The 23780-nt window shown below is 34.6% G+C and overlaps 1 protein-coding gene across 4 annotated transcripts; it reads right to left on the bottom strand.

Annotated features, from left to right (window-relative positions):
* Window positions 1-852: 852 nt before the first annotated feature.
* Window positions 853-21431, bottom strand: LOC128187716 (coronin-1C-A-like). 4 transcript variants are annotated; one of them, XM_052858203.1, is made up of 14 exons: window positions 21310-21431; window positions 20925-21116; window positions 16804-17056; window positions 16242-16417; window positions 15347-15469; window positions 14657-14758; window positions 8283-8428; window positions 7969-8029; window positions 7762-7863; window positions 7196-7408; window positions 6996-7067; window positions 6034-6099; window positions 4806-4958; window positions 3469-3610 (listed from the first exon to the last, which is right to left on the bottom strand). In XM_052858203.1, the coding sequence occupies exons 2-13, from the start codon at window positions 21114-21116 to the stop codon at window positions 4809-4811; spliced, it is 1656 nt and encodes a 551-aa protein (XP_052714163.1). In that variant the 5' UTR covers window positions 21310-21431; the 3' UTR covers window positions 3469-3610; window positions 4806-4808. The 4 variants fall into 4 exon arrangements, with proteins under 4 accessions (XP_052714166.1, XP_052714163.1, XP_052714164.1 ...); XM_052858204.1 differs by lacking the exon at window positions 6034-6099; XM_052858205.1 differs by lacking the exons at window positions 6034-6099; window positions 6996-7067.
* Between the last annotated feature and the right edge of the window lie 2349 nt (window positions 21432-23780).

Raw genomic sequence — 23780 nt, 5'->3', positions numbered from 1 at the left:
AATTTTTATTAGGGGAGGGGGAGTGGTCAGCTTGATATGTAAAGTAGGCCTTATTTCATTCAAATCGATAGCCAATTGATGAGTAAAATTTTGGCACCCCGATGAAGCACATTGACACGCTGTTCGTATCTGACGCCTTGACCAATTTTCGCTAATGTTCAAAATCTAGGCCATCCAAACTCAATGTTACGTTTAACGTCACTTCAGAATACCGAATCAATGAGAAAGAGGGACGAAATTAAAACAAACATTTCTCAAACAAATGAATATTATCCATTTATATCAATACAAATACAGTGAGTATTAAAGCTACCTCTGTAATATGATCTTTTCTGACAATCCCATTGATCATCTGATTTCAATAGTCCATAATATGCTCTAAACATTTCGACTTTCTACAGATTGCATTATAAATCAAAATGGAAGGATCAAATCAAGAGGGTTTTTTTTTTCTTTCTAAAACAAAATTTCTCCCAAACCTTCGCGCGGGTTACGTTAAACATAGAATTAACTTTCGACAGCTCTATAAGCAACAAAGCATAATATTAGAGCTATTCCTAAGAAATATGGAGGTATCGACAGTTTGGAATGGCGCGGATCTGGATGTGGAATGTTAGGAAAAACCAGAAGTTTGCAGTTTTTGATATGATATTTTGGGTATATCACCTGATAAAGTAACGATGCCCAAGTGTCCATCATTTTGGACCAAGGTCACTGTAGATGGATGAACAATATTACCCGTCTCCACTCAGAGTCGTATCATTAACGCACTTAGTTCACAGATCTCACCCGTTACTCTGCATCTACACGATCAATAGGCAGAACTTCTCTACATAGACAACACAGGTCGAGTGAGAATATGAAATAGTTTATTAAATACTTGAATTGCACATTACAAGTTAATATATAAAAATGGTATCATCTTGTTCTTTTTTTCATTTTTTTTTATTATCTGAGCTAATAATTAGTATTAAAAAAGAGACATTGTCACATAGGAACCAAGTGTAAGTTTGCTTTGTTTAAATAAAAAAAACCCAACATTTTGAATTCTTTGTGACTAATACTACAGCAGACTTTAGCACAAATACTTTCTTTTTCCCAATACTTTAATGACACTAAACATTAGACAAAAAAAGATAATAACAAAGAACATACTGGTAAAGTCAGCACAATACACGTATATAAATGAATGCACAAAAACAAATACCTCATCTGCTTCTACAGTCGTTAACAATAACAGATACTTAAGATAATAATAGCTGTGTCGATACATGTGTACTACTACGAGGAATGTTCAATCGGTCACAAATCCACATCTTATAGTAACTCTGCTTTGAACCGTCAAAGATAGCATAGAAAAGCAGATATAACTTTTACATGTAAATAAAAATAAAAAGAAGGGTACCAGTACTCAAGGAACAGTAAACCACCTATTTTGAAATATAATTAACAATTTAATAGAAATAAAAATCAAAGAAATATCATTCTGCATTTTAAGAGTATGCAGCTTTCCACAGAGCACATTATATTTGATTTATATTAAGTCACTTATCGAAGGTAGGAGAGGGGGCAGTCTATGTGCCTAATTGGATTGGGGGGGGGGGGGGTAGGTTTGGGTGGAGATGGGGAGGGGGTCTGGCTTACTGTTCCTTGAGTATTGAAGGTAAGCTGTTGATCTGTTGCTAGCAATCACAGATAATATATATAGTAATTGTCTTTGGCAGTTTGAGCGTGCGCTCCTGGATGATGCATCTAACAAAGTACACGACAGTACAACAGCTGTGGACTGGCATGATAGTGAACCACAACAACCAACACTTCTACACATCAGCAGTACTACTGGTTTTTTAATTAGAATTTCCGTGGAACAAACCAAATTCTTTTTTCTGTTCCAAAATGTGCAACACATAATGCATGTAATAATTTAGTCTTTATTGAGGCCCTACAGTTGAATTTTGTTCTACAATGCTACAAATTGGCACTTTTTAGAAGGGGAAAAAGGGAAACTTTTGATTCCCTAACCTTGAGACTAGAAAAAAAGTTTTAAAAATTGAATGCATTTTTAACTATAATTTTTTTTTCTTAAAAACAAGATGTAGCAATGAATATAGGATGAAAAACTACACTGAAAGCACACAGATAAACAGTGGAATGCAAGAGAATGGGACCCATGTCAACTAAATGTAGCTACTGTTTTCAGTAAAAACTTCTCTCCTTGTATCATACCTTTCCTATCTGCCCCAGTGAAAAAAATACACCATGCAAAATGTAGTAATATCAAGCAACACACAAATGACCAAACATGCAAAATAATTCTTTGCTTTCATTATTTGGATGCTACAGACTGGTAGAGCTTCTCTCCAGAAAGGGAGGAAAATTTTTTTGCTTTCTCTGTCCCTGACTTTTTCCTTCAGTAACTACACCCCCATAATGAATCTGAAGTGGAATGTGGAAAAAAAATTCATCACAAAACCATTTCGAATCAAAGAGGGGTAATAAGGAACGGTCTAACTTGATACAAGTCACTTTGAATGCAGCACTAAAAAAAATAAATAGAAAAGAAAATAAGCTTATTTTGACATTTACCTAAATAAAGCAGTCATGTCCAGCACTTGACAACAATCACTTGAGAAACAAAGTTTAATCTTATGGCTAAACAATATAAATATGACAATTTCAGCTCTAAATACAAAAAAACTTATGCACCTTTCAAATTTTTTTTTTAAAATTTTTGCACAAACACACTATCCATATCTATCTATCTATCTAGCATGTAGATATATATACATGTACATACACCCAACATCCTGTCTAGGTTACCTCTTTTTAATTACAATATCCTCAGTATAAAAAGTACTTGCTGCCTATACAAATTTCAGCTACAAGGTACCTGCTTTATCTGCTGTATATTTCCATAATTGAGTCACTTTTAGTGCCTTGTCATGTGTAGCCCACTCTTACTACACAATATATATATTTCTGAATAATTCCTCCATTGTAAATACATGTACAAGATCAGAACTTTATGCAAGTACATTTCAAAGTAACTGCAGAAGTTAAGGGAGCTCATGTGGATTTCTGAGAGAATGGTAAGTTACAGTGTACTTATAAAAGTGAGCTTTAAAAAAAACCTACAGAACACAAAAAACTAAAAATATGCAAATAAACACCCCTGAATCTTCACGATTGGGCAGAAAAATAATTGAGAATTTGGTTTCATAGTGATACATGTTATAAGGAAATATTTTAAAATTTTTCTTCAACGTTTTCTGTGGGTGGGGTATTAATATTCGAGCTGGTCGTTTGCGAGAACACATCCGTGACAGACTACATAAGTTAAATGAAATGAGTATTGGTGATGACAATTTTATATATTTTATGGCAACTTTCAATCAAAATCACTGCCTATTTATTGCTTCATGATTGGACTACTTCTTAAAATCAAGATACTGAGTCCTGCGGCCCTTCGGATTTATTTATCGGCATCCTCTGGATTACTTGATTCAAGGGCAGATAACCTCTCCTCATACTGTCTGATTTTCTTGTCTTGATCTTTGACAGTTTTCTTCAGTTGTTTTACATCCTCCAATATGTCTTTAATATTCACACCCTATTAGAAAAACAATGAATCACAGTGATAATTTTCATAGTACAGATTGTCAGCTTTACATTCAAAGCAAATTAATATGGTAGATATATTTTATAAAACTTTTATTTATTAAAAACCAGAAACTTTACAAAAAATGAAAATAACATACAATGAATGAAAAGAAGACGAAATCTTAAAATTATTTGAAAATCAACAAAAAATAGTAACTAAAGAACCTGGTAAAATCAAAGAAAGTGTGCAAATTATAAGTAAATGATTATGCTGTGCAAGCTTTCCTATTCATAAGAATAGAAAAACACATATGGATAATGAACTCTCTCTGTAAGGCAGTCACATCTAATACATGAATTAGTGTAATATGATCTTGTAGCAAACTAATGTTTTATTAACTTGATACCAAGTCCCCATTTGATAAACATTAAAAAGACACCGAACCAATGCTTGTTTAGTCCTGATACCACACATATGAATGCTTAAGCAAAATATATCAGCGTGTACTTTCCCAAAATACCCAACACTAGAAAGTTGTGCACAATCAGTGATGTTACATGTATCAACATGGTTAGGAATCACAAAACGTAAACTGTTATCAATTCACCTGAAAGAATTAAACATTGTGAGTCAATACAAAATTTTGAGATACTTTCAACCACAATATTACAGCATGGTATGGTGCATAACGTGCAAGGATCTGAGTTATACACAATATGTAACAGTACATTATCTGCATGTCTAAGGTCCAGTGGGTAAGTGTTACAAAAATGAATCATACAACAGGTTGAATGTGGATCATAGGAAAAGGAGGCTGAAACTTTGTGGTTGAGCATATTTCAAAATAACAATTAGTTCTCTAGACTCTATAGTATAGTTCTCTACTCTACTGCCACACCATTTCCATTTAACCTGTATAAATAACGAGATCTTAAATCCTCACTGCATGAAACCAAAAATCCTTGTTCATCTTGTAAAGTAGCATAATAAGACAATATAAACTTGCACATCATAAACATTTTTGCTTATTTCAAGGACACTGCATTCATGGTGACATACATGTACATGTGATGGGTTCGGCAGTGAGGATGGAAGATAAGAGTTAGTTGGGTGAAGCAGGATTGTGAGAAAACCAGACTACTGGCGAGAGGGTGCCTCTACAACAGCAAGCTATCAAACGGGGGGAAACAACCAGGCACTATACATCTTAGCAGGTCTCTCCCAGGCCGTCCTCATCTGTCGACGGAGCCTCGTATTGGGCCACTCTTTCCTCCAGTGTTTTTATTCGTCGCTCATGGGCTTTTACTATAAGTTTCAGTTTTCTAATATCTTCTAAAATTCCTTGTGGATCAAAGCCCTAAAGGGTGAAAAATGGGTGAAACACTTTGATATAGATACATGTATCAATTCAATTGTGGTTTGCTACCGAGACATATCATCACTGACCGCTATGCATTCCACGTGGGTTTGTGGTTTACAATAGTATGATGGATTAATTGACATATATACGTGTTCTACTTAGAATATATTACCTACATATGATATTACATCATACATGTACGTCCGAGTTAAACTAGTTTTTATAATAATTTAGTGAAAATGGGAAAGAGGGGTGGGGTTGGGTGTCATATATACATGTATGTATGGAGTTTAACTATAGCACTAGATCTAACAGTGAAAAAATTTAAGGTCGAGGAAGCTTTATCAACATGAATATAATATCCAAGAATTGCATCTGTATCACCTGAAAACTCAACACAAATCCAAATTGTGACTATTACCAGTACATGTTAATTGAAAATCTTGTTTCATGTAATTGAAATATTGGAACATTCATGTCATGTTGATTCTAGTTCATTGTTAATTTATAAGGAACTTTCACATCAACATTTCTGAAACCTTGCATGGACACTGAAGAGCCAGTCTTCACAAAGAAATATATTGGTCTATCCACTAAGTTAAATGTTCATTTGTAAAGAGAGATTTAGTACCTTTTCCAACCACACACTCCTGGCTATGTGAATTACTTGAAAAATGAACTTTATTAATTCCTTAATTCCTGTTTTTAAACAAGTACTTTTTGGGATTCTTGTTTTAAATGCATTGAGTCTGGGTATTATTATGCATAGAAATCTCAAAGTACTTACATGTAGGTTATATTAGCAGCTGATCTCCTATTCCCTAAACTATCACATTCTAAATGATGTTTTAATTGAGTAATATTGTACATATGCATTTCTATTTCTTATTTTCACTTCAAAATTAGATATGAGGTTTTAAAACTATCACAACTATAGTCTAAAAATCTTGTGTTGCCTCTGTTATAACACTTGTAAAAATAATGTGCATTTGAAATCTTGGATTGGTTTGAGGATTTAAACGGAATAGGAAATCGGAGGTACTTTTTCTGGCTAAGGGCACGTGATCTTTACCTCTGGTTCTGATTTAGATCCTGGTTTGGAGCCAATCGAAGGTTTAGGAGGAGAAGTAACATTTTCCTACATGATAAGGCAAATTTAACATATTCTGAATGCATCAATATTTTTCCTTTCTCAATAATATATAATTAAAGAAACAAAAGGTGTATATATACAGAGGTCATTCTATGAACTATGATAACTTTACTGTAGTGTATATGGTAAGAGTGGGAGGGTCATATCATGTATGGACTTTGACTACAGTATTTGACCTACTAGTGAAAAAGAAGGTAGATGTAGGTTTATCATTGCGATCTCTGTGTGTATCATATAATGGCATTTATCACTTCTCAAAGCTCAATCAGAATTCTAAATGTAGCAACAAACAGCTAGTACATGTACATTTTATCAAACCAAATTACTTGACGCTCATTGATTAGTTCTTGCTTGATTTTAAACCTTACTTATACAGTTTTATATATCATATACATGTATAATAAGCAACATGTTTTAAACAGTTGTATACCTTGCATGAACATTGAATAGATTCAGTCTTTGTAAAGTATTTGATCTGCCTATTCACTCAGGCATGTGTTCATGTGAAAATTCTTACCTGTACCTTAAAATTGCTCCAAGAATGTACTTAATAAACTCATTTTTTTTCCTGCTTACAAACATGCACTGGGTGCTGGATTTTGTTGTTGTAAATGCATGGAATCTGGGTACTATCATACACAGAAACCTCAAAGTACTTCAGCCTAATGACCACCTGTTCCACTATTCTTTAACCTTTTTAATAGTGTTTATTGAACAAAATATACTAAGTATGATTTTTTTCAATTTTCATAATGTGATTTTAAACATATTGCAAACATCCCTAACATCCTAACTTAGTAAACATGTGCATTTGGAATCTTGGATAGGTATGGGGATTAATGAGAGGTACTTTTTCCTGGCTAAGGGTGTGTGATCTTTACCTCTGGTTCTGATTTAGATCCTGGTTTGGGGCCAATCGAAGGTTTAGGAGGAGGAGGAGTAGTTTCATTTTCCTATGTGTCAGATAAGGTATTTACAAGTCTGAATGAAACATTCCTTTCTCCATATATCGTGTAATGAGAGATACAAATCTTGTATATAGAGGTCATTCTTTTTGGGCATGCTTTACCGGTCTACTTACAGGGGGAAGTTCAGCCCCAGCTCCTGATGCTGCAGGGGCTGCCTCTGATGCTGGGCGGACGACAGAATGAGCAGTCTTTGCTTGGGGGGTGGAGGCCACTTCTTCAGACCGCCTGGAGGGGGTGGCTGGTACTTTTTTGTCCAAAATATTTGATTTGATGACCACTTTTGCTGGTTCCTTCATTTCAGAGGCAAACATGTCTTTCAAAGAAACCTGTTACAAGGTATATAAACTTCAATTATATATTTTTAAAACAAAACTACATGAAAAATCTGCTCATCAGTAATGAATCAGTCATTTGAATATTATAATGCAGACCATGTTTCTCAGTTGCTTCTTATAGAACTACTGCAAAATTGTGGGTTTTGAGAAACAATACATTTCAGTTTTTGAGGTTTTTAAATTTCATTATTTACCTATAAATCATGGGGAAAAGAAACTCAACAGTAATATAATGTCTATAAAAAAAATATCTTTGTGCTTAAACCAGTATTTTGCTTGTAAAAATAATATCCTGGCAGATGGATACAAACTAATCATTAATTGGTCAATATTTAGCAGCCTACCAGAACTGGGTCAGCATCTACCCCTCGGAACCAGTCCTCTCCGCTGATAGCTGGCTGGTCACTGGCTGTGTCTGGGTAAATGTCGTCTTGGAAGAGCTCAGACTGTTCAAAGAAAGCAGTCCCAGATAACCACACCATCATAACTCACAGGCAGACAAAATCAAGCTCTCATTCTAGCTTCATTGCTTATAGGGGATTTTTACTTACTTTTCTAGGCACTGTAAATGGAATAACTTCAACTGTGCCGGTGTTCAGCAATTTGTATATTCTATTGAAATATATAGGTCATATTAATTCAATAATACATTTAATGTTCACCAATGTTGAATAAATTGTAACACGGTTATTTCTTAATAAAACTTTTAGCACTAAAACTTCCATCCAATTTTAAGCATCAAATGGTTAAAATAAACCTTTTGCATCAAGATAGAGAAATGTTTTTAATGAACATGTCACCATGAATGCGATAACATCATTCATACAAAATATTTCAGCTTAAGAAAATACCCCAAACACAGTACCTCATGATTTCACAGTTGTTGATGTTCAGCCCTCTCTTGCACATGACCCCAAAGCCTCGGGTGGGGTCTCTGGACTGGTACAGGGACAAATAGTGGACATAGGGGGCCTCATCTGTGATCTCATAGTACCTGATAATACTGTCACCCTACAACACATGGAACATCACCAAATGCATTATACATATTATCAACTCCATTGTCATTCAGATACCTTCTTTTGCGACAGATCAAAAATTATATATGATGCGGGTGCGTCTTTTAACCCCAAGGAACCCCAAGGAACCCCAAGGAAACCCCAAGGAACCTCAAGGATACCCCAAGGAACCCCAATGACAAAAATTAATAAATTTTAATACCCAAGGGGTCCTATTGGACTTCAAGGGTCACCTCTTAGTACCCCAAGGGTACCCCAAGGAACCCCAAGGAAACCCGTAAGAACCCCATGGAACCCAAATGATAAAGTTATTAACCAGTGATACCCCAGGGGTCTCATTCGAATCAAAGGCTCACCCCAAGGTACTCCAGTGATAGAAATTAATAACTATTTATACCCAAGGGGTCTCATTTGAATCCAAGGGTCACCTCGTAGTACCCCAAGGATACCCCAATGAACCCCAAGTATACTCATTAGAACCCCAAGTAACCCCAATAATAGAAATTAGTAACTAATGATACCCCAGGGGTCTCATTATACCCCTATACCCCCACAAATGAAGTTTAAGGGGGTATATTGGTTTCACCCTGTCCGTCCGTCTGTCCGTCTCTCTGTAGATGCAACTTTGTCCCCCCTATAGAATTTTTTACTACTGCATGGAACAGTCTGAAAATTTGTACATATGTTGATCACCATCTGAAGATGTGCACCTGTAATTTTTTTAGGATCAGACAAGATTTAATGATTTTATGGCAGTTTTCATTTTCCTCATTCTATATATTGTTCACTGATGTTGAAAAGTAAGGGAGGTAATCCTTACAGATTTTATTAATTAATTTATAGCATTAAAATACCCTAAAATATATTTATATAAATACATTCAAATGGAGGTTTTTTGTCTTTATGTGTTAACTAAATTTATCTTTTATAAGTATTCTATCAACTGACAATGCAGAATTTTTGTTTGTCAATGATAAATTCTTAGGAGCTGGCTGAATTCATTTGTCCCAAGGAGGCCATTATCTGAGCCATGGTTTAGATGGAGCATGTGTGTATGGAAAATTGATAATCTGTAAAATGGGCAGTGGCTTTTGGGCTAATTTAAAAGGAAATAAATAATAACATTATTAAAATAAAGAAGTGAACTTTTTTTAGAAGTTGTTTAAATTTATTAGTCATGCAAGTAAATTGATGAAGTGACCCTATAGGGAATTTGATTTAAATTATAGATTTAAAATTACTGATATGATTGTAGTGTTTCCGCAATTTTAAAATTGTTTGTAATATTAAATTTTCTTTTTTACATATTTTTACATAGTATGGTAATTATGGTAATGTTTTGGGAGTTTATAAAATTTAACAAGCCTGTCAAAGAAAATCATATATAAAGTCCTATGGGATCAATTTTCTGATATGGAGTTCCATTGTACCATAGCAGAAAGTGAGGAAAATTTGAAACAACTAACTGCATCTGTTAAGACTCTTATTAGAAAGATATTCAAATTTTTATCAACAGAAGAGCATTGCTTGGCTACCGGTATTTCCATTTACTGCAAAGGGTGGGATTATTGTCATTTTGTTGGTTTTTCATTAAAACAATTAAATAAAAAAGAATATCATCAGATACATTAATTTGTAAATATATTACTGTTATACATATGTATTTAAAGTGATAAGTACCCCAAAGAACCTAAATGAATCCCAAGTATACCAATGAGAACCCAAAGGATACCCTTGAGAACCCCATAGATACGTCCATGGTGGAAAGTAAATTTGATGACCAAGGCCGGTCTCATTAAAAATCAAAGGGTCACTCCTGATACCCCAAGGATACCCCAATTATAAAAATTGATAACTATTGATACCCCAGGATACTCATTGGAGTCCAAAGGTCAACTATTGGTACCCCAAGGATACCTGTAGGAACCCCAATTGCAAGGTACCCAATTGATAGAATTTAATAACCACCCCAATGGTTGTACTGTAAAACATATTACTAATTAATACCCAATTACTCAATGGAATATCATAAAAACATCTGGGCAACCCAAGGAACACTTGTGATACCTCAATACATACTGGTATGATAAAAATAATGTTTCTCCTGACTTAAAATATCTGTTCACTTTGGATGAATTTAACAATTAGTGTTGTCAAATCAGTTGAAAATCATAATCGAGTACCGTTAATCAGCAGAATTTGTTGTCTCTTACCAACTGATGATCAGCCAATATTGAATCAGTAACAAATTATATCAAATTCATGAAAATAGGGCACTAAATTTTATGTCACCACAAGGATGTCTGCAATTCTTCCGGTGAACCATTCATATGAACACTTAATATGACAATGTTTCTTCGGTGAAATTTTCAAATGAAGTGGAGAAAGATATTGTTCAGTTACAAAGACCCAAACTTGTTTTACTATTGACATGGGGGTGTTACCCTTATTGGAGTACTTTTGAGAAAAGACAAGAAGTGATCATGGAAGTGTAGAGTGGGGCTATCTCCCCTTCGTGGGTACAACACAATGGATTGATCCATTACGCATGCAGAATGTTCACCTGAGAGGCACCAAAATACCTGTTAATTGCAGGTAGACACCCGTTGTATATTGGTGGTAGCTCTTGGACAGGGATTAAAGGGCCAACATAACCCTTTACATGTATACACAATGGCTTCACCATCACTGTTGCAATATATTTACCTACACCTACATCTCCTTGTTTATTGGTAGACAACCCTTGTGAATTTTTGGTGTCTTCCCACTTTGCTATAATTCTGAAATTTTTATGGGTGACTGATTTTAGCTAAGTGGGAATGGTGCTCAGGTAAGGGTTTCAAAGAACAAAGGAAATTAATTACAGGTAAATTATAGTCTGTTCAATTATTGACCTTAAGCAAATTTTTAATAAAAAAAATAACAGGCAGTTTTTTGAGATTATGTTTAAAATAAAGTTAAAAAAATTAATTAGATACTTGTAATAGAAGTAAATTTTGATAATTAAAAAGGGTTTGTTCTATCATGATTGATCGTACAAGCTAATTTTTATTTCATGTAAAATTACTTAATATTCATTCTTTTGAGGAGAAGGAAAACTATGACATTACTACCCCTTCTATGTCCCTTATCAAGAACCTTGAAAAAATAAACATTATATGGTTCAAGTTTTGGGCTGTTGATTTTAATAATGAAAAAAACTATAAATGTTAATTTTATCAGAAATGCAGAGGAATTATCACATACATCATACAAATTTGGCTATAGGGGTTATGATATAAAGAATTAAATGCTCAACAACATGCATGTACATTTAGGACTACATTTTCAGACTGATGGAACTATTTCAATATTTTACCCCTGAAATTCAGAAAAATTCTTGTAAAAGGACTATATATATGATATGGGCCTAAAATGGCCCTCTAAAATGAACATCATCATTTTTCTTTGTACAGATATATATGTGATGTTTTTACATAATGTTCATTTTGATTCAACTGCCCAGAATTTAGAAATATGACATCGTAAAGACAACCTTTTCCTGCCATTTTTGCATTTTTAGCATAAAACAGCTTGTTTTCAAGCAGTTTTTCTTTCAGAAAAAATAGAGAGCATGCTTGAACATACAAAATATTTTAATCAGAGATGTATCTAGCCAAGGCTAATAAGTGACAAAAATTTTTTCCATGTTCAAGCATGCCCTCTATATTTCCCATTCATAAAAAGATAAGAAAAATGTAAATTTTTGACTGATTTTGATTGAAATATAGAAATAGCGTCACTTATGACGTCATTTTCTGCCAGTGAGTTCAAAAAAATAAAAAAAAATAGGTGAAAAATAAATTAAAATCAACTCTTCTAAAATATAACATAACATATTATTGCACCTGAAACACTTTAAAAAATTGCGAATAATTGGGGCCAAATCTAACTCATATCATATATATAGTTCTTTCGTACTTCAAATCACCATCTACCAGTTGAAGTGGGAAGATGGGAAGGTATCCCATTAAATGAAAGATCTTGTCCTCTCTGTTACAAAAAACGTATAGTCGATGAATTTCATTATATTTTAGAATGTGATGCAATATCACAAGTCAGAAACAATTTTATAGACAAAAATTTTTCGGCTAGACCAAATGTGTTTTAAAGTATTACATATTAGGGTATCCTTGGGGTTGTATGGTGTATCAAGAGTTATAAATCTGTATGATTAGGGTATCTTTTGGAGTTCCTTGGGATTTCTGTGGGGTTCCCTAGGGTTTATAGAGGTTTTTAGAGGCGTGTCTGGGATACCAATGAGTCCCCAGTGGAATCAAGAATTTTTAATTTGAAGTATAAGGCTATATCCTTGGGGTTCCATTGGTTCTATGGGGTATCAAGTTTTATGAATCTGTATTATAAGGGTATCCTTTAAGTTCCTTGGGGTATCCATGGGGTTCCGTGGGATACCTAATGGTGTCTGGGATATCAAAAAGCCCCGAGGGTGTATCCAGAGATATAAAATTGTGTTATTAGGGTATCCTTGGGGTTCATTTGGGTATCAAAAGTTATATTACTGGGTATCCTTGGAGTTCCTTGAGGTATCCATAGGGTGTGTCAGGGATAACAATCGGGTATCTGTATTATTACTATTAGAGTACTATTAGGGTATCCTTTAGGTTTCTTGGGGTACCCATGGGGTTCCCTGGGATACCTTGTGATTTGTCTAGGATATCAAATAGACCCAAAAAGTATCAAGAGATATAGTGTATCCTTGGAGTTCCATAGGATATCAACAGATATAAAATTTATATAACCAATACATGTATAAGAGTATCCTTAGAGTTCCTTGGGGTATCTGTGGGTTTTGTCTGAGATACCAATGAGTCCCTACGGGTATCAAGAATTTAAATTTGTATTATTAAGTTATCCTTTAAGTTCCTTGAGGTATCCTTTGGGTTCTGTGGTGTATCAAGAGTTATGATTCTGTATTATTAGGGTATTCTTGGAGTTCCTTGGGATATCCCTGGGGTTCCCTGGGATTCTTAGAGGTGTATCTGGAATACCAATGAGTCCCCAGGGTTATCAAGAGTTTTAAATTTGTATTACAACGTATTACGGTATCCTTGGGGTTCTATGGAGTATCAAGAGTTATGATTCTGCATTATTAGGGTATTCTTGGAGTTCCTTGGGATATCCCTGGGGTTCCCTGGGATTCTTAGAGGTGTATCTGGAATACCAATGAGTCCCCAGGGTTATCAAGAGTTTTAAATTTGTATTACAACGTATTACGGTATCCTTGGGGTTCTATGGAGTATCCAGATTTATGATTCTGTATTATTAGGGTATTCTTGGAGTTCCTTGGGATATCCCTGGGGTTTTCTGGGATTCCTAGAGGTGTATCTGGAATACCAATGAGTCCCCAGGGTTATCAAGAGTTTTAAATTTGTATTACAACGTATTACGGTATCCTTGGGGTTTGATGGAGTATCAAGATTTATGATTCTGTATTATTAGGGTATTCTTGGAGTTCCTTGGGATATCCATGGGGTTCCCTGGGATTCTTAAAGGTGTATCTGGAATACCAATGAGTCCCCAGGGTTATCAAGAGTTTTACATTTGTATTACAATGTATTAGGGTATCCTTGGGGTTCTATGGAGTATTAAGAGTTATGATTCTGTATTATTAGGGTATTCTTGGAGTTCCTTGGGATATCCCTGGGGTTCCCTGTGGTTCTTAGAGGTGTGTCTGGAATACCAATGAGTCCCCATGGGTACCAAGAGTTTAAAATTTGTGTTATTAGGGTATCCTTGAAGTTCCTTGGGGTTCTATGGTGTATCAGGAGTTATAAATCTGTATTATTAGGTTATCTTTGGGGTTCCTTGGGGTATAATTGGGGTACCAAGGGTAAGGGGTGACCCTTGCACTCTAATGAGACCCCCTTGGGTATCAATAGTTATTCATTTCTGTCATTGGGGTATCCTTGGGGCTTCCTTGGGGTTCCTTGGGGTTTCCTTGGGGTTCCTTGGGGTTCCTTGGGGTTAAAAGACGTGCCGTATGATGCTAATAAACAAAAATGTTATGGCTCTCAGCTTTGCAGTATAAGTGAATAATGACATTTCTTGGAAGTATATAAGTTGAGAAAACTTAAAATCATGCCAAAGAAGGTGCAATCTTGGATCCCATCTGTAGAAGTACTTTGATTAGTTTTGTGTATGTCTGTTGTAATAGCTTTACCTTCCCAATGAGATAAATCATCTCCACATCCCCATCATACACCGGCATTAACACTCCATTAGCCTGGTCAATCTCATCCAAACTCATCTGCTCCAGAGTATTCTGAAAAAACAAAATCACACACTCTAATACTTCAGAACAACTGCAGAATATGGCATTGACAAACTGTCTGTAACATAGATTGTCTGTAACAAAGATTGAATGGAATTAACTGTCTGTGCCAAAGATGGAAGCAAACTGAGTTACTGAAACAATAGCTTACAAAGGAATTAACAAATCCTATGGGACTTTTTTTCAAAATCACATTTATTCCTATCATGATGCCATAGTCAGCATTTTTTATGAAAAAAAAAACTATAATCAAATAGTATACATTGTTGATGAAACAATCATCAGGTATGAACAATATTTTTGGATATTATCATAAGAGAGTTATAGACAGAATATTAGTACATGTATATGGATTTTTTTTTATTCAGGTGTAGTCTAACCATGACCCCTACCCTTGTCTGCAGGCATTACACATTGCAAGTGCCCAAAATCATTAAAGATTTTCCATGTAAAAATATATAATAATGATCAAAAAGGACTCTCTGCTTTAGCTATCCTATTTCAAAAATAAGCTTCATTTTTACTTATCTCTAGACAAAAATCTTAGAAATTTCAAGTAAAATTACTAAAATAACATACCGCATCCCACAATGCATATTGTCTTTCACTCATCCTTGAAAATCCTGTGGTGAAGACCTTGTCATGTTTGAGGTATAAAGCCTGGGCGGGCTTAGATCCCTGATGGCAAGGTTCCTTTGTTTCCTGGAATAAAAGGGTCACAATACAGAATATGCATTTCATACAATAAACTGCTGCACAATCAAATAACATCTTTAAGATTAACAAATACATTTATTTCCCTGTTTCCTAATAATTTTTCATTTTCATATGAGCTATCAGGATTGAGTAAAAAAGATTATTGCAGTCATAAGACTTTTTTTTATTCAATCAAGGTGAAAGGGTACTTATTTTAAATGCAGGAAGATGTTCAAGCCATTAATGGAACATACAATTGTGAATAAAGGTGTAGTATTCTACCTGTTTATCATCTTTATTCACAGAGTAAAAGTTAAAAGTCTAGAAAGCAACACATCATATTGACCTTGAAACCAAGGTAATATGAAGATCACAATATCAATTGTTTGCTATGCAGTGTTTTCAAGTTTCAATACCAAAAGTGAGGAAGTATCAGAAGCTTGATCAACTCCAGACAAGCTTGAAGAACTTAACTTGGAAAAATTCTGGCAAATACAATGGAGAAGACCCTATCAAGGTTATTTTTTTTCGAATTGCTTGAAATTCTTAGTGCAGAGTTATAGAAAAAATGTTTACATTGTAGCTTGTTAATTGCAGTTAAAACTCCTTAACAATCCTCATGATGTCAAGTAATCTATAGCTATATAGTTTAATCTATAGCTAGTTTCAGACTTTGAATTTAATTATACACTTTATTCTGTACTCTAAATGCACATTAAATAATTTTTCTATACCTACTGAAGTATAAATCTAACTGTTGTATGCACTTTATGATTACCTTAATAACTTTTCCTGTTCGTGAATCAATAACACGAAGAATTTTGTCCTTGCAGGTACAGACGAATCTGTTGCCATTGTAGCTAAAGCTGGCTGAATAAATAAGGTCTGGAAGGTTGATTTCAACATAGAGCTCTCCTGTTCCTACATTCCATATACAAATCTTGGAATCAGCACCTGTTAAAACAAAGAACTAAAACTAGCTGTGTCCCACTCTGTGTGTACAGGAAATAACATGTATTGTCAATTATTTTTCTCCAGGTTTAACTTTAGCATATTGAAGATGCTTTAATTTAAGCTAACTTTGGAAAGAACAGGCATTTTCTTCACTAAACCAATTAGACCCTTGATCAATTTCCTTTCTCCTCTTCCAAAACACTTGTTAGTTTTACTTATCTTTGCCACTACATTTCAAAACTCATTAATTTCACAAGTGCTCCAGCATAAAACATGTGCATATGTTTATTCTACATCATGAAAATGTACTTTTAATGTTAATTTATTTTCTAACCCCCAACATGCTGAAAGTTAAAAATAAAACTTTTCCGAGGTATTCACCATACCAGCACTGAGAAGAATGTTTTGAGCAGAGGGATGCCAAGTGACGATGCAGGCACGCTTGATGTGGGAGACCAGTTCTACGACGGGCTCTGTCAGATTCCGGGTCAGTCCCCCCTCTGGGATCTGCCACACCTTGACTGTACAGTCCTCCGAACAGCTGGCTATGACATCATCATTGTGGGGACAGAAAGCAATATCCAGTACTGGGCCCTTGTGTCCATCCACCACTGGCTGATTCATTTCCACACGGCCAGTCTGAAATATTTTCCATAAAAAAAATTGATTTACTTTTCCACTAACTTTCTGGTATTAATGCACTAGCAGATACTTAAATTATTAGTAATAAAATCCTCCCTCTCTCTCTCTCTCTCTCTCTCTCTCTGGGTGGTGAGGGCCGAGTCCTTAATTATATAGTATATCATAAGCAGAGCTTGTTTTTTTTCATCCATTGGATCCAAAAAGGACAGACCCAGGCCTTTGTCTGTCCGAGACGGGGCATTGGACTAGATAATTCATAATAATAAATGGATCTCTCTCTCTCTCTTTCTCTTCTCTCTCTCAGGTGTTGACCCAATGGTTCACATCTTTTGTTTTTATTCTATCACACCTGAATGAGCAAGTAAAGCAACACCCATGCATTAAATGCCTATTGTATCGCATTTCTGTGCAATAAAATGCATAAATTAATGCTCTGTGTAGGCAAGTGTCAATGTGTTATGAGGTGATGTTTACTCATAAAATTATCAAAACTACCATTTAAAATTGTTTAACACATGATCATACACCTGTGATGAAATAATTTACTCAGTGAATAAGTCTACCGCTATAACAATGCATGTGTATTAGCTATGCACATTTATAATCTAATAAAAGAATCAGAAAATAGCCCAAATTCCTTCTCTTGTAATTATTGCATAGGGTTGGGTTACCAATCATTTTCTAAACAGACATCTGAACTAGTGTTTAGTAGTATCATTATATCGCTACAAGTACACACACAGCGCCCCTAGCCAAGCACTAATCATCACTCCCTGTCAAAATGACTCATAAACAATTCCCCCTCATTGGCTTCAGATGTGTACAAGGCTACAAGACAGATGTACGGTGCTTGACAACCTGCAGGCAAGGGATAAACTGACCAGACTAGTGTAACCTTACACCCAAGGACAACAAAACTCCCTCTCCCCCTACACCCAGTCATCAGTTATAAACATTGATTTTATTGTTAAGGGAATAAAGTGCCAATAATAGAGTGTAATTTATTTGTGTACTTAGTACTCTCTCCCTTTATCCCTCCCTCTCTCACTCTCTAAAGGGAGTATTGATACACTACACTAGTATATATACATGCATATCATGTTCAACTGTTTTTGCTCTTACGATCAAGTTAACCTTTCCTTAATCACAATGACCTCTTGGAAAACTTTCAAATAGTTGAAATGTTTGATAAGATGTGCCATTACATGTTGAGTTACTTTTAAACCTATTTACACAAACAGTTGAAACCCCTTAATATGCTGATCCAGGGTGATTTTTAAAACCTTCATGCTAAAGGTGTGCGTGTAATGTTTGCATTTGAAACCTCTTTATCACAGGCACTTCAAGCCTCATGTACATCATTATCTGTTCAATGTGGACTTCAAACTAACACTCTGCACTATGAAGTACGAAGATCTAATTAAGAATTTGTGTGGGATGATCTTGAAATTCACACCTTTAACCTTAATTCATTTGCTAATGAATAAATCCTTACTGTATTTCATGCAAATTTTCATCTATACAAAATGCAAAACCTATTTTTCATCAATGTAAATTATTGTTTATTATAATAATGACCCATCTCCTTGATTTTCCACTAAGGGAGTGGATCAGTAAAGACCCATGCTTTTATATTAGACCAGGAAATAAATGTGAACAAAAATGTCATTCTCTTTCACTCCCATATATTACTAGTTGATGCCACATATTCAACGCAAAACAATTATTAATCTAAATTTCCTTTTATTTAAAATAAAAAGTATCCACCCAAGGTGAGAACAAACATTGAACAAGATATTTCTATGATTATCAACTTATGCAAACATGTACTTTACAACCACAGGTCTAGCAGGAAATCTTGCGATATTAAAGTTTTGCTTTTGATAATTTCAAATATGTAATCTAATTTTATTGCATTGTATACTTCCAAAAATTCATTGACTTAATACTTATGTAAAAACTTAAATGTGCCCTTTTTTCAACTGCACTGTTGACCATCTCCATATAGAGACATGATTAAAATGGGGGAGGGAGAGGGGAAAATTTGAATAATGAATATAACTTGACTCATATAGTTATCATCAACATGTAAGCATTTATCCAATATTAACATTTCATATGTATGTTATTAATTTGTAGGGTTTACAGAAAGCTACACAACTTCCTGTGGTGTCAAGGTCCATATATTATACCAGTGTTATGACATCAAGGACTCCTTGCAATATGAACTGTAACACCACTTAAGATACTAAATTTGAAAGCGGAAGGTGAAACTGTCGTTGAGGAAATAAAGGCAGGAAGTGAGGGACAAAAGAGATAAGTGTAGACATCAGAAAATCTCTGTAGCACACAAGCTCAATCACACATGACCCACAATCTGTATATCTTTTGAAAATTGTGTCATTTTTACAGAGCAAAACTTTTGTTGACTCATTTATTGCTCACTGTCACTACACATAAAAAAGAAGCTCCTTTTCCCCATGACACAAAGGATTCATTTATGTATGAAAACAATAGAAAAATGAAATTGATATTTCAGAAACTTTAAAAGGCAAATTAACTTTTTATGCAAAGTTGATTTGTTTTGTATGCTAAGAGTGATGTGTATGATACAGCATAAATAAAAATTGCTGATTCTGCCTGAACAGTCAAGAATATAAAGCCACTGTATCATATGCGATTGTTGGCCTCAAGTGAAGAGAATGGCCCCTGATATAATTACAGTCCCTAGTTAAAGTATCATATAGAACCCCAATACACAAACACTCATGTATGGTGTATTATTCAAAAGAATTCAATCTTAATGGATTTAAAGGTGGTCTATAGAAAATGCCAAACAAAAAAGGTGTTTTTATACACACGCTGATGAAGAATCAACCTACTACTTAAGAATAACTAACATTAAATCTCCAAAGGCTAGAAATGTAGATTGCATTTGCCACTATTAATAGAATGTATATAATTTATAGCTTGTATCTATCTAAATTGTTGAAGTCTTGTCTTGTTGAAGATGTGTACATCATTTATGTTCCAATACATTGTATAGGACTTTTGAAAGAGCCTATCCGATTCCAAACAAATGATAATGTTTAAGTAGATACGATAAGTACTTCAGGAAATTCAGGAAATATCAACATCCAAAACATTTATGTAAGTGCATACTAACAAGACTTAGCATTTTATTTGATTATTTTAAATTTGAACTTAGTTTAATTTTGTAAAATTTATGAAAAAATTTCAAAACGTTGTTTCATAAAAGTTGTGACAAACACATTCATCAAAAGTGTATAGTAAATAAAATATCAACTGTGCAGACCAAGAAACCTTAGCAACAAAAGTTTTTAATTATAACATAATTGTAGTTTCTCTGCACATACATGTATTCATTTCATCTAATGTATGCTGATCAAATCTATCATTACATTCTAATCTTAAAGTATAAAGATAATAACTACTCTAGTAAAATACTTCCTGCAACTTGCAAGTCAATCACTTAACAAGTAGATTTGTATACCCTTCAGTTTTTTTGTGGGTTTTTTTCTTTCAAACTGAATGATTACCCAACTTGAGCACATCTTTTTGTTATTTGAATTTAATTTCCCTTGCATTAATAAGTGTGTGAATATGTGGTAGAAAAAAATTGAATGCTTTTCAAGTTTTGTAGGAGGAACCCTTCTTTTGAAGGAATCATGCAGTTATCAGAGAGTGTCTTGTATTCAATCAAGCAACTCAAGATATCAATTCATCTTGGCAACTGAAATTCCCAATATATTAGCTCTATCAGTAGTATGGCTATGTAAAAGATACAGATGTATAGAACTGTTTTTCTACATGCATACATGTAAATGATTCATATTGGTTTTACCTGCTTGATTGGCAGGACAAGAAATGACCCACCGCCAGCTGACTCTGTGATGATTGCAATGTATTTTGGATTAACAGAGCAAAAGGGAGAATCCCAGCTATTTTTGGTGACTCGTATATTGTCATATCCATCATCCTTCTTAAGAGGCTTGCCAAACACGTGGCGGAACTTACTCTTTCTCATAAATGCCATCTAAAAAAATACAAGGACATTACACCCGATAAGATCAGTTCCAGGGCACAAAATCAAGTAGCCTAGTAGAACTAGGAAATCAGCTTAACGTACCGGCGTTTTGTTGTGTGTAACACACGCCGACATGAGTAATACAAGCCACTAACAATAGAAAATATGAACAACAATTGATCAAATGGTATTGAATATTCACCTTGTAGAATCCTAGAAGATAACATACAATAAGTAAGTTAAAACACTAAATTGAAAGGGTGGGACACACTGAATTTGACGCCCTCCTCCTCGCTTCCTTCTTCTTGACAGGAAATAGTGTGCACGCATGCGCCTAAACCATGAGTAGCAGTGATTCAAAGAAATATCCTAAAATGGTCATTTAAGAACAAGACTGACATTTATTTGGATAAGCAACGATGCTCTTCCGTGGATATCTATAAAACCGATATGTTTCAATCGGTTGTTACAGACAACTAACAAACATATCAAAATCCCTTTAAGATGCAAAAAATATTGAGGGTGGATCCTAGTTCTTTTTTGCACCCCCCCCCCCCCCCCCAAATCATCTGTCATCTGTTCTTGAAAGGGTCGAGTATATTATGAATATATATTAATAAAGAAATGTTTTGTAACAAACATATCATTATAGTTTAGCTTACCTTGAATCATTGAAGTGAAGACATACTCGTGAAATGATTTTACTGGTACATAACCATAGTAAATATACAATATATATGTTTATATTGGATATATTTCAGTGTTTCTGTTCAGGTTTCATTTCAAAGAATCCAATTTCTGCTGTCAGAATATATTATAGCAGATTAATCACAAATCTTAAAGGAGGGTCTATCACATGCCTAAATGTAAGAGCTAGGACACAGCTAGGGCACAAACATACCATTTCCCCATGCAGGTAAAAGTGTACATGTGTGTGTGTGGAGGGCCGGGTCCTTAAATATTAGGAGTAGGGGCTTGATGTGTCATAGTCTTTTATCCATCGGATCCAGAAAATACAGACCCTGCTTTTGCTCGTCCGAGAAAGGGTATCGAACTGGTATCTTATAATGATACATGTAAATGGATTGTGTTCTCTCTCTCTCTCTCTCTCTCTCTCTCTCTCTCTCTCTCTCTCTCTCTCTCTCTCTATATATATATATATATTTAATTATATGTTAAACCAAGAAACAATTTTTCATGGAATGTAAGAATAAGTTGACTATATTTGTATTTACCCTAAATTAAGTTACTGTATGTACAATATTTTAATAAATAAAGCAAACAAACACTAAAGCAACTTAATTAGAATCCTTCTCTTATGTTAATTGTCTGTCAGTTTTATGCTGCAATATCTTTATATTATCCCCTTAGGAGACCGTGATGTACACACATACACTTATTTGAATTTCTACTTAACAGAAGGAAGTGTTTTAGTTGAAATCTCTGGTTTAAAGAAGTTACTGTTGATTGCATTGGCCTCATCCGGCAGAAACAAAGTATTCTCGTTTGAAATAAATTGTTCGACCAATTAATTAACCTTGATACTGTCATTTATTCGCGGGTCTAAGGTGGGGTGTGGGTTCAGCTAGGAACCCCTAGAAAATTCAAATTTATTGAATTGACATAGCAAAATTAATTTTTAAAAAATTATTATGCATATTATCCATCGGAATCGATTGAGCATGCATAGAAGACTCTTGACTTGCAATTACATGTATGTTTACACATGTATGTGAATTCACATATTGCTGTTGAAGATACAATTAACAATCAGGAGGGAATGTCATCGACGGTGATAGAGGTTATGTGTCTTATATTCTCATTAACTTAAATCAATTTTACAATACACTTACAAAGCTATTTACATCCTATATACATGTAGATATGATGGAGACATCCGGGTTATAGAGGACGTCGAGACAGGGAAACAAAACACCGGGTCAGATCCGGGACTGTTTTCTGGGATTGTTTTACAGGGGTTGGATGCGAGTTCCAATCTTATGTATACCCTTAGCCTGCCCTCTATAGGCAGAATGACGTAACAATTTTCCGGGAGAGGGGTTCAATCCGTTGACTTTGTAAACTTAATAGCTTTGAAACTCCAGGGGAGGACCCCCACTTCAATATGTGCATGAGACAGTGCGAAAGACAAGGCAGATTGTATGATTTGTTTTAAAAATTCGAAGGGGCTACTTAAACAATACAAATTTTTGGTGGTTCTTGCGTGATATTTTGGTAGCGAACTTTGCAAAAAAATTTAAAAAATAAATAACTGACTCGAACTAACATTCTTTTTTTAAACTTCCGCCCATGTAACATTCGGTAACATGTTTTTTAGCACTGCTACAAATGTACTCCCTTTCTATTTAAGGAAATATGTATAAATCTTATATACGGTTATTTGCATACAAAACAACATTTAAAACCTCGTTACAGTTTTGGGCAGAAACAAGCCAGTTCAAGAAATGTTTTTATGTACAAGATGGCAGCACCCCCCCCCCCCCCCGCCCCCCTAAAATTGTTTTCATCGATCATTCATTTCAAAAGAGAGCATGTCACAAAATCGAGTTGTACCCTCTCTCTTTGCGTTGTGAAATAATGAAACACGGTGGCGAATTTGAGAAAAAATCGAGCTTATACTATGCACATTGTTAAAAAAATGAATTCAATAGA

This window comes from Crassostrea angulata, chromosome 6 (assembly GCF_025612915.1).
Source record: "Crassostrea angulata isolate pt1a10 chromosome 6, ASM2561291v2, whole genome shotgun sequence".
Taxonomy (NCBI): Eukaryota; Metazoa; Mollusca; class Bivalvia; order Ostreida; family Ostreidae; genus Magallana; species Magallana angulata.
This window is presented reverse-complemented; position numbering and strand designations above follow the sequence as displayed.

Coding starts and splice junctions, on each gene's coding strand:
- LOC128187716 (XM_052858203.1), bottom strand. CDS start 21,116: ATGGCATTTATGAGAAAGAGTAAGTTCCGCCACGTGTTTGGCAAGCCT. Junction 17,057..20,924: donor TTGTCCTGCCAATCAAGCAG/GTAAAACCAATA, acceptor AAAATATTTCAG/ACTGGCCGTGTGGAAATGAA. Junction 7,409..7,761: donor TAGATGCTGACCCAGTTCTG/GTAGGCTGCTAA, acceptor ACCTTGTAACAG/GTTTCTTTGAAAGACATGTT.